Below are 12117 nucleotides of genomic sequence, written 5' to 3'. Positions count from 1 at the left end.
ACTCCAAAGGAGGGAGAATTTGTCTAGCAAAATATTTCAGTAAAAATTGGGTCAAGAGCAGTGATTCTCAACTTCCCTCCCACCTTAAGCAATCCCTTACTAATCACAGAAGACTTGTGTCATCGGATGTGAGTGGAAAGAAAAAGGTTGAAAACCACTGGTGTAAACTAAAATTGTCTCATTTTTATTCAAAAATAAATCCCTGATGTGATAAATGTAAAACAGGTGATGGTTCCTTAATTGATATGTTTTGGACCTGCCCTAGCGAAGAAACATTTTGGAAGAAAGTTGTTCAAACATAATCAGCAATTTTAAATTTAAAGTTGGAGCCTTGCCATTTGATTGCTCTTTTTGGAACATTACAAAAAGATGATGTTCTACTAGTTTCATTTTAATGCTGCTTTTAATCTTTTATTTCATTGATGGCCAGATGTGAAATTTTGATTAAATGGAAAGATAATACTCCACCTACACTCCACCTACAACGATGAAGGGATATTTTCTTGTTTAAACTTAGAAAAAAAATTAGATATGTTGTTAATAGCTCAAATATTAAATTTCCAATGACCCATTCTTAGAATACTACTATAATCTTAAGATTTAGTCTTAAACTGGAATCTTGGCATTGTGTTGTCCCCTCTCTAAAACCCCTTTTCCCCTGGCATCCCAGTTAATTGGCTGTGCAGTGTTCCCGGGATAGGAAGCCCTTTGTGCCATTTCCACTGTGCCACCCGTAACTGGGACGCTGACCACAACTCATCCCCGGGGATCAGTGTGTTCTACCTTCAACTGGAAATGGATGACTATCTGCTGTCCCTTTTCCACTGGTTTTATCAGCACACTGGCATCAGCAAACGCCGGGGATATGAGTAGGGGTCGAGGCAGTTAATCCCCAGCATGAAATGATGTCATTTGATGCTGGCGTTTGGACAATGTTCCTTTTCCAATGGAGCATGTCCCAGTAAATTCCCAGTTAATTTCTGGGACAGGGTGCCAGTAGAAAAGGGGGTAAGACTGTGCCACCTGGATTTATGAATGCCAATCTTCAACCTTGCTGAGGGGAGGGAGTTTTGGAATGTATTTATTTTTTCTTTTTTTGTTTTTTTTTGTTCTGTACTGTTTTAATGCGTTGAGTGTGCTTGTACACTCATTATTGTATCATTTTTTAAATCTGATCTTGTAGCACAATTCCTAGTTGCGTTATTCAACATTTTATTGTAAATTAACAATTAAAAATGTTTCACAAAGAAAGGAAAAGATGTACTTTCATCATTTTGGGCTTATTTGCAAGAAAAATGGGCAAATGGCACTTTACAATCAGTGCTCAATAGACTTGCTTGCTGAATGATCGTAACATTAATTGTTCTGTCATTTATCACAGGAAGTCAGACTATCTGAAGCAGAGCATGAAGGCATTTTTGAATTGCACAGGGGTTTATACATACGAATTAAAAATATACTCCTTTATGATAATAACAAGATGAAAGAAAGCAACTGGACAGTCATGAGGAAACCACCATCAGGTATGATATGTATGAATATGAATATGTCTGTATAAATAATAAGCATATCTATTTGTCTAAGAACGCTTTCGTTTTATACATAAGTACACACGTATGTTTTCAGCTTTTCTCAGACATAAATGATTATGGAGAATATATCTGGAGAACGAGCCTCATGTGTTCAGCTCAGCATTTCATACGATCGTTCCCCAGGGGGGGTTGGAAAACCTTGTCCTCACTGGAACTCAACACTCTTCTCTGTAACTGGATTCTGGACTCCTTAATGAAAAGGCCACAGTCTGTCTGGGTCGGTAGCGGGACATCGTGCACCATCACGCTGAGGCCTGGCACACCTCAGGGCTGTGTGCTCGGCCTGCTCCTGTTCATGCTACCGACACACGACTGCATCGGCTGATCCACTTCCAACAGTGTCATCAAGTTTGCAGATGACACAACAGTCGTTTGGCCTCATCAGCAACAACGATGAGTCGCACTGTAGAGAAGAGGTGAAATGGTGCAAGAATAACAAACTCAATCTCGACATGGTTATGTCAAATGGGATCATCGTGGACTTTGGGAGGACCAGAAAAGACCCTTCTCCATTACACATTAATAACTCAGTAGTGGAGAGATTGGAGAGCACCAATTCCTTGGAGATCACCTAACAAGTGATCTATCCTGGACACACAATATCTCCTCACTTCTCAGGAAGGCACAACAGCAATTTTTCTTCCTGAGAAGACTGAAGTGGGCAGGGCTACCATCCACCATCATGTTAACCTTCTATAGGAGCTCTATTGAGTGCATCCTGGCCAGGTGATCACAGTGTGGTTCGATTGCGCGGGAGAAGTGGATCGTAGGTCAATCCACAGGACTTTTTCAGTAGCAGAGAGAAGCACTGGGATCTCCCTCCCCCATATTGACGTGATCTATTAGGATCAATGACTTAAGAGGGTGTTGAAAGTCAGCATCTTTCAGCTACTTCCGCCTGGAAAGAAGAGTAGGAGAATCAGAGCCAGCCTCACCAGGCTGAGGAACAGCTTCGACCCATGGACAGTGAGAACGCTGGACAAGCAAAGAAATGCTCACATTAACCATTTGAGACTCTAATATTAACTAAACTATATTTATTTATTTTTATTTATGTATGTGTGTCCTGCATATGTATTATTTGCCTGGTTGTGTACCTGCATGTTTTGCACCAAGGACCGAAGAATGCTGCTTTGTCACGTTCTACTTGTGCAGTCGGATGACAATAAACTTGAACTTAACTTGGCACAAAACATTTATGAGAAGGTTTATCCCATACCATCAGATTCATAATTGGTGACAATATACTATACTGAAATGCATTCAATGAATCTTCAAGGCAGGTCACCCAGCGTCCATCTTCACAGCATCCATGTTCTCTGCTCAAGGGCCCAGGATCGAAATGTTTGTTACCCTTTACACCCTATGGATACTGGGTGACCTTCTGGGTTCCTCAAGTCATGTTTGCGTATTGCGTGTTTTGCACCGAGGACAAGAGAACGCCGTTTTACCGGGTTGTGCTTGTGCAATTGGATGATAAATAAATTTGAGAAGCCTGGATAGCTTTCTATTCAGAACTCAGTCCATTAATGTGCTGTGGTGCTACAGCTCAGCAGAGTATTGTAACTGTGGTGTTGCATAGAGGATGAGCTGGTTCTCTCAGTGAGCTTTGGAAACTCAGCGAGACATCTGTAATTCATCCCTTACCTATTGAACGAGGAGAATTTACAAAATAAGCATTGGTCCATTTAATTTACTGCTGTAAGTTGTCTCTTGCGTGAGTCTGGCTGATTGACCAACAATCCTCGGTATGTTTTGAATGGTGGGAGAAAACCGGAGCCTTTGGGGAAAACCCATGCAGACACAAGAAGAACATACAAACTCCTTACATACTGCATGAGATTCGAACCTCAGGCCCAATCGCTGGCACTGTAACAGCTTTGTGATAACCGCTACGCTAACTGTGTCATAGAGGCATACAGCAGGCTAACAGGCCCTATGGCCTATTTCATCCATGCTGACCAAGTCAGTCATTCAAGCTAGACCATTTGCCAGTGTTTCCGCAAATCCTCTCCTATCATGGTGCCTGGAGGGACTCAGCAGGTCCGGCATCATCCATGAGTAGAAATGGTCAGGCTGGGAGCCTTTATTAAGACTAAATTAGGAAGGGGAGCTGTCAACTCCATCAAAGGATGAAAGAAACTGGGAGAGGGACAAAGAGGGGGTAGGGTATTGGATAGAAGATGGGAGATGTGGAGAGACAGAAACCACTGGGAGGGGTGGTTAAAAAAGGGAACTAAACAGTGGAACCAGATAGTGGAACAGTGGGTGGGGGGTTATCGAAAATTGAAAATTGTCATCTACCCTTCCCACTTTATTCTAGCTAAAGGTCACAATGTAAGATGTTGACTTACCAATTGTACCCACGGCTACTGCATGATCCCTGAGTTCCTCCAGCAGCTCAAACTTGCTGCGTTTGCATCTCTTAACCTGTCTATATTGAAATTTTCCTCACATCCTTAGCTTCCCCTGCCAGCTCATTCCATATAACCCCCTGCCTTCTGTCTGAGACTGTCGAATGTAAGTGGAGCAGTGGACGATCTTTCAATAGAAAAGTGGCAGCACGGTTACCCTAGCGGTTAGCGCAATGTGGTTGTAGCACCAGCGACCGTGGGTTCGAATCCCACTCTGACTCTTAGGAGTTTGTATGTTCTCCCCATGCCTGCATGGGCTTTGCTTCAGGTGTTCCGGTTTCATCCCACTCTTCAAAAACTTCCAACGTTGAAGGTCAGTTAGGTGCAATTGGGTGGCTTGGGCGTGTAGTTCTAAATTTAAAACATTTAAATTTAAAAAATTACAATGCAGATTATCAGCTGAGCTTTTATTTCATTGGAGCTCTCCTAAATCATGGAGAGGCCTCAGTTGAACCAATGTGGCCAATTCTGAGCTCTACCCTTTCAGAAGGAATCAAGGTTTTCGAGGGAATGTACAAGCCAGATATTACAATCATGTCCCTTAAAGAGTAGAGTCATTTCAGGAAAAAAAAAATCAATAGATATGATAATGAAATGCAGGGAGAGAAATTGTTTCCACAGACTGGATATTTCTTTTCTGTTCGGAATAGGAATAGGTGAGTGGGTCATGTGATTGTGTGGGAATATATTGTGTGGATCACCAAAAATAAGCAAAATGCAAAGTCACCATAAACTCGGACTTCACTCTCGCATCTCCTCTGTTTCCCGTGCATCTGTCCTGTCCCCCTCCAAACCCGCCCCCCCCCCAAAGTTGCAACAAGGACTGGATTCCCCTTGTCCTCACTTACCACCCTACCCAGCCTCTGCATTCAACATATCATCCTCCCCAATTTTTGCCACAACAATATGATCCCACCTCCAGACACATCTTTATCTCTCCATCTTCTGTAGGGACCACCCTCTTCGTGAATACTTCATCCACTAATCAGGGCACTTCCTGTACAGGATAAATTAATTGGGACATCTGTAGAAGTAAAATCACATTTTTGTTGCATGTTAATTTTAGTAAAAATAATACGATTTAAAACTACAGTACAACGCCGATTTTCCGAAATGGTTGGAACTGGGCCTATTTTGGATAAATGATATTTTTGGATAACTGGTCATTTTTTAAAAACAGCCTAGTAGCAACAGCGAATCACTTTATACCAGTGTTTAAACAACAACAAACAACAAAGAAAGGCTTTTTTATGCAATAAATAACATTTAATTCTCACAAAAAAAGCAACCTGAACAAAATAAGATTTTGTAAACTTTTAATTTTTTTCAACTCGTGACATCAGTTTGGCTCCGGAATTGGATAACTGAGGATTTCATTTATTTTAAGATATCCTCATCGAATTGAAATTTTTCGGAGGCGAGGTGACATCATTTTGGCTTTGAAATATTTTGGATAAATGAGGATTTCTGATGTTTCTGAAATCCTCAATTATCCGAAACGTTTTCCAGAGCCGAACAGATGTTACTTCTGGGTCCAATAATATTTCGGTCAGCTGAGGATTTCAAATAAATCGGAGTTGTGCTGTATTTTCAATTGAACACAAATAATGCAATATGTTTAATCAATTTACTTGTATATTATTGATACAGGTGATCCAGAAACATTGGCTTCCAACGTTTCATGTGTTGTGTACAATTACTCATACATGAATTGCACCTGGCAGAATGGCATCAAAGTCCCAAGGGGCATTCAATATAAAATGTATTATAGGTAAGTGTACAATGCGAATTCACAATTTTCTAATTACCTCAAAATTTTGGCAATTAATTCTCACATCAATTTTGAACACTTTCCATTTAAGGCAGGAAGACATCACCACAGAATGTCCTCACTACTTTACAGACTTTGAAGGAAGACAAAAATGCCATGTTGGTGAAAATGGGATTGAACTTGATGAGCATGTCCTCATATGCATCAACAGATCAAATAGTTCTTTGTCAATTATGCCTTATTATACAGATTTTGATCCACAGTTATTTGGTATGACAAAGTGTTTTTTGATGCAATATAATTAAAGAAGAAAGTCTGTAGTTGTCCTCCACAATTTCCACCACCTACAGTATGATCCCACCTCCAGACACATCTTCCCCTCCCCTGCCCTCTCTGCTTTCCTAAAGGATCACTTCTGCTGGGACTTCCTCGTCCACTCATGCCTTCCCTTGAATTGCACCACCCCCTCCACTTCTCCGTACCTAGCCTGTGACTACAAGAAATGCTACACATGGACAAAACGTCTCCTCCCTCATCACTATTTGGAGCTCCAAACAGTAATTCCAAGTAAAGCAATACTTCACTTATCAATCCTGTAGGGGTCACTTACTGCACCTGGTACTCCCAAGGTGGCCTCCTCTACATCGGTGCGAGTGGACACGGAGTGGGATATAATTTTGTGGAGCACCTTTGCTCTGTCTGCGGAAACAGCAAGGATCTCCCAATGGCCAACCATTTCTTTTCCCACACACCATTGGCCACACCGACATGTCTGCCATGCACTGGCATACTGAGGCTAACTGCAAATCGGAAGAACAACACCTTATTTTCCAAATGGGTGCTCTCCAACCAGACGACATTAGCTTTTCTGGTAACTACCCCCCCCCCCCTTCCCTAGAGCTTCTTTCTTTCCCTCTCCCTCTCTTTTTCCTCCAGCTCTCTATCCCCTCCCTTCCCTCTCCATTTAGAGAGATACCCTCTCTCCCAATCACCTCAACTTTTTTTCTCTTCACTCCCACCTATGGCCTCTTACTTGTAAGTCTGTTCTCCTCCCCTGGTGCCTTTTTCCTCTCCTTGTCCCCTCGCCTTTTTATTCAGGTACCTGCCTGTTTTTGCTCGGACCTGTTAAATAGCCTAGGTCTGAAACATTAGTTACCCTTAACTTCCTATTGAGGCTGCATGAGCTGTTGAGTTTCTCTAGCACATTTGAATCTTGATGCAATAGACTTGAGTTGCTCATTGCATTCAATGTTCAAGTGACTAGGAATGTCTCTTTTTGTTGTCTTCATTTTCAGAGATATACAATCCACCAGTGAATTTTGAGATCTTACCAAATCTGACAGTGAAATGGGAAAAACCTCCAGGCTACACTATTAATGATAATTGCTTTCAGTATCAATTGCAACTCACGGAATTGTCTGGAAATAACCATGAGGTAAAGTATGAAAATTCATGATGTGGGAGCAAGGCCACTTAGCCCCTTCAAGGCCTATGAAGAATTGAGTTGAGGAGCAGGGAATTTCTGTTGAAAGTGTACAAGGTACACGTGAGGACGCGTTTGGAATCCTGTGTGCAGTTCTGGTCTCCTTACTTGAGGAAGGATATTAGTGGATTTTGAGGCAGGAAACCTGGGGTGGTGGGGGGGGTGAGGGGGAGGTTCACCAAGTTGATCCCAGAGATGAGGGAGTTAACCCACGAGGAGAGATTTAGTGGTCTGGGACTGTACTCACTGGGATTTAGAAGAATGAGAGGGAATCATATGGAAACATAAAATTATGAAAGGCTTCGTTAAGACAGAGGTTATTTCCATTAGTGGGGGAGACTAGAACTTGGGGACGTAGCCTCAAGATTCAAGGTCACAGATTTAAGATGGAAATGAAGAAGAAGTGCTTCTCCCAGAGGGTGAGGAATCCATGGAATTCGATGCCTACTGAAGCAGTCGAGGCTACTTCAATAAATATATTGGAGACAAGATTGGATAGATCTACACATAGTAGGGGCATTAAGGGATATGGGGAAAAGGCAGGTAGGTGGTGATAAGCCTATCATCAGATCAGATATGATCTCATTGAATGGTGGAGCCGGATGGCCTCCTCCTGCTTCTATATCTTATGTTCTGATCTGACACCTTCCCATGTATCTTCAATAACACTTCACCTCTGGCTTATCAAGTATCTATTTTGACTTCTGTTCTTTTCTATAGAATATTTCATGATACTGTTATGAACCATGATAATATAGCTTAGCGGTTAATGTGATATTATTACAGCACCAATGACCCAGCACTCAGTAGATGAGTCACAGCCTTTTCCACAATGAACCAAAGGAGAAATAAGAATGGAAAAGAAAGAGATGGGAGTCAACCGTGAGAGTCAGCACCACTACTGCAGAAAGTTCTGGATCTTGGTCTAGAATTGATCCATTATCCTGCACCATTACCTGATGGAGTACTTATTGGATTCCTCACGGCGTGGTATGGGAGCTGCTTTGCTCAAGGTTGGAACAAGCTACAGAAGGTAGAGAGGGCAGCTCAGAGCACATCTCCCTTCCATGGAATCCATCTACATCTCCAGCCACAAAATGAATGACACATCCACCATGGACACGCCCATTGGGGACAAAGCAAAAGAGTGCTAACTGACTTAACTATAGTTACTCCCCCCCCCCCCCCCCATCTATCAGGTGCCCAAATGAAACCCATAACAGAGTAGTCATGCTACTTTAGCTTGGTCCTAGATGATCTTCCTTTTCCTTGTAATCCTATATTGCGTAATTTGTGTTTCTTTGCATAGCTGTATGAATGCTAGAGTCAACCTGTCAGTTTGTTAGAAGAAGATTCCTTCTCATAGAAGCAGGTATTTTGTGACAGATAAGTTAAACAACATTTTAAATCAAAAACTTCCCCATTAGCTCCCTTAATTAGTAATAAATCAAAACTATGTCAATTTAGATTTGCATATGTTCAGTATCTCTGTGCAGTGAACTGAGATTCACTGGTGGTGTGTTATACTGATGGCTGGTTCCACCCCCATCTACCCATATATAACACTGGTTTCCCACCTAAACCCTGAGCCCTTCCGAAGACCACTGTAAGACCCTACCCTCAGTTATAAGCTAATAAAAGCATATGTTCTCCCTCCAGTCGTGAGAGCTTTTATTCATGCTACAATTTTATTAGCTTATTCCCTAAATGATGGAAGCGCTGCTCAAGCCTGGTCTGTTGCCGATAGACCCTCTGTCCCCGACGCAGCTGAGGAGTTCATTTAATGGCTAGACTGCTTCCAGGCCTACCTGAATGTGACCAGAGATGTCTTCCACACTGAAAAACTCAGGAGGTCTGCACTCATTTGGAGGGTAAAAACAAAATAGCGTGCAGTCATCAGGACTGCTCTACATGTGACGTTGCCATCAAAGCTTTGAAGGGTCGGTACCTGAAGTACCAAACAAGGCCCTAGTGAGGCATCAACTCGCTCTATGTTGCCAACAGCCAAGAGCGACCATTGATGACTACCTGCTGGATCTGTAGACGCTTGCCAAGAAGTGCAGGTACGAAGCAGCTATGGGTCGTGCTCGTGAGGAAGAACAGATCCGGGACACTCTAGTCACGGGAGTCCGCTTGAGGTACATGAGGCAGCGACTGCGCGAGTTGGGTAAGAATGACCTGGCTAGCCTTGTTGAACTGGCCAAGTCGCTGGAACTGGCCAAACTCAAGAATGATGACCTCAAAGCCAGCGAGCTCGCTCACCCAGGTGACCCCTTCCAAGGACCAGCTGCTCCCTCTACCCCAGCCCTAACAGCTGCCGCTTCCTGTGCTAGGGTGTGCTCCTGTGTTTCTGCGACAAGAGCTAGCACCCCCAATCTCATTGCGAAAGACTCAGTTTGCTCCAGCTGTGGCAAGAAAGGATATTAGGCGAGGGTTTTTGCTACATGAGAGGAAACCTGGGGAAGCTCATGGCCTGCACTGCTCCGGGATCTGATTCCAAGCTCTGAATTCGCCTGAGCACACTTGCTGTGCTACACACCAAAGGAGGGTGGCAGTGGCAGTGAGAAGATGGCATAAAAATGCTCAGTGGCCATCTTGCCATGACCCAAATTCAAATTCGACGCCATCATCATCAGAGGGGGGAAGGAGGGCGGCCATCTTGTTGCACCACGAGTTCGACGCCATCTTACCCATGCAGGGCAACCCAGGATGGTGGGGGCCACTCGAGTGAGGAGTACAGAGCCTCAGGAGTACAATTATCGATGGTTCTAGATCAGGACAGACCTCACAAGCTCTGCAACTCCATAGTGACTGTGAGGGTAAAAGGACATTTCACTAAATGCCTCATTGATACAGGCTCCACTGAAAGCTTCATAGACTCACGGATGTACAAGAATATAACCTAAAGATGAATCCTTCCAATTATCATTTTTCTTGCATCTCATTCGCATTCTCATTTTGTATAATACATCTGCATGTAATTGATGAATTGTGTGTTCTGGTGTTGTTGGGCTGTGTCAATACAATTAATGTAAGGTATAGGTTGATGCAATATCATTTTTTAAAATCATCTGTACCTTACTCTGCAAAAATTAAAGAAATTGAAATCTGAATGATCAAATTTATGTTTTCAATATGGTCAAGGTATAGGGAGGCTTTTTCATTCGACCTGGTCATGCCGTAAGGTGAGATCCTTCAGGGAAGATTTGGGAAATCTTCTGGAACAAAGTACCGGAATTTGATAACCTCCGGTGCCAGAATCATTTTCATTGGGGAGGCTGTTGAAATATCCACTGAAAATTGTTAAACATGCTTTAGCGGTGGCCAGGAAATGTATAGCCATTATTTGGAAATCTGATTCCCATCTGAGTCTGACCCGTTGGAAGTCAGAAATGTATAGTTGTGTTCCCCTGGAGAAGATTACTTACAACCTCAGAAATTGTTACAAGGTATTTTTAAAAATATTTAAGATATATGGGGGTTAACTTTGATGATTTCCCCCTCCATTACCATGATCTCCAATCTCCCTAGTCATGTCCAGGCCAAGACATTTATCCCTTAAGGGAGGAAGTAAGCTCTGGATGAATCACGTGATGATTCATCTATATGTAACTAATGCTTTTGGAAAACAGATGATTTTGTTACATCATATGGGAGAATTACCCCTTCTTTTTTCCATTTTCTTTGTGGAGGGGGGGGTCTTTCTCTTTTTTTTCCTGTTTTCTACTTTTTTGGAACAGCACAGAGTGTAATTTTGTTTTCATAAACAGTAGTGCAGAATTTGATCATTCCTGTCTATTTGGCATTTTATTGTATTTATCTGTGATGCTTCTTTGATTTTGTTTGTTTTGTAACTCCATGTTGATTGAATTTTTTTAAAAGAGCAAATAAAATGGAATGAGAGGTGACTTAATGTAAATATCTAAGATTATGAGGGCAAAGTGAGAGATGGATATTTTTGTCCCAGAGCAGCCGTAGCCAATACCAGTGGACCTCTTTTTTTTAAGTCGAACGGAGAAAAGTTTAGAAGTTAAGTCTGAGATACGTTTTTTACAATGCCTGGAATGCATTGCTTGGCATGGCAGTAGAGTCTGGTACAATAGGGACATTTAAAAGACTCTTAAATAGGTACATGAGATGTAAAAAAATATATATATATATCAGGTTATGAGGTGTGAAAGAGGGGTGATTGGATTGATGTGGAGTAGGTTTACATAAGTTGGAAGAACATCATATCAACATCACAATGCATCATATTGTGTATTTCTCCGTCTCTGTATCTTACCTGGGAAGGACTTGCGCTCCAGCATTTCTTTGTGTTTTAGGGGAGACAACATAGGAATACCAGATGCTGTAGGTTTCTGTGAGGGGCGCTGGACAAAGTGATGACTCTCTGTCTGCCTTACGGTAGACTACAGTTAAATGTAGTTATTATGTAACAATAATGAAACCTTTACCTTAACTGTTATTTGCCTCCTTGTACAATTCAGCCACAAAATAATGCTAATAATTTGTTGACATTTTCCTTTAGTTTTTCTACGTGAAAGTTGACACCAAATTTGTTCTTGTGAATATCAACTTATCGAAACGTTACTCGGTGAAAGTCCGAATGAAGCTGAAGTATTGCAAGGAGACCATGTACTGGAGTGACTGGAGCAATGAATTATTTTTGGGTAAGGCTTCTGAGCATTTGCTTCAACCATTACTGCCAGGCCCAAACTTTCCTTCATTGGTAACAATCATAGAAGACTTTGAAGCAGTGTCACTTTCCTCCAAAGGGACCAGTGATTAGTTTCAAATGGAATGCCAGTGAAACCACACAAAATAAACGAGATCATGGCTCAGTGTTCGCTGCCA

General features: G+C 42.1%; 1 protein-coding gene across 3 annotated transcripts in view; it reads left to right on the top strand.

The window, feature by feature from the left end:
• Window positions 1-12117, top strand: part of LOC138739606 (interleukin-13 receptor subunit alpha-2-like) — an 88443-nt gene that overhangs the window by 64155 nt on the left and 12171 nt on the right. For all 3 annotated transcript variants that reach the window (XM_069891976.1, XM_069891975.1, XM_069891973.1), the window contains 5 exons: window positions 1382-1523; window positions 5657-5777; window positions 5869-6047; window positions 7073-7212; window positions 11792-11933. In XM_069891976.1, coding sequence (XP_069748077.1) covers window positions 1382-1523; window positions 5657-5777; window positions 5869-6047; window positions 7073-7212; window positions 11792-11933 — 724 coding nt within the window. The remainder of the gene's footprint in view (window positions 1-1381; window positions 1524-5656; window positions 5778-5868; window positions 6048-7072; window positions 7213-11791; window positions 11934-12117) is intronic.

The sequence above is a fragment of the Narcine bancroftii genome, chromosome 7 (genome assembly GCF_036971445.1).
Source record: "Narcine bancroftii isolate sNarBan1 chromosome 7, sNarBan1.hap1, whole genome shotgun sequence".
NCBI classification, from domain to species: domain Eukaryota; kingdom Metazoa; phylum Chordata; class Chondrichthyes; order Torpediniformes; family Narcinidae; genus Narcine; species Narcine bancroftii.
Note: the sequence above shows the minus strand (reverse complement) of the source record. Positions and strands in the feature narration are given on the sequence as shown.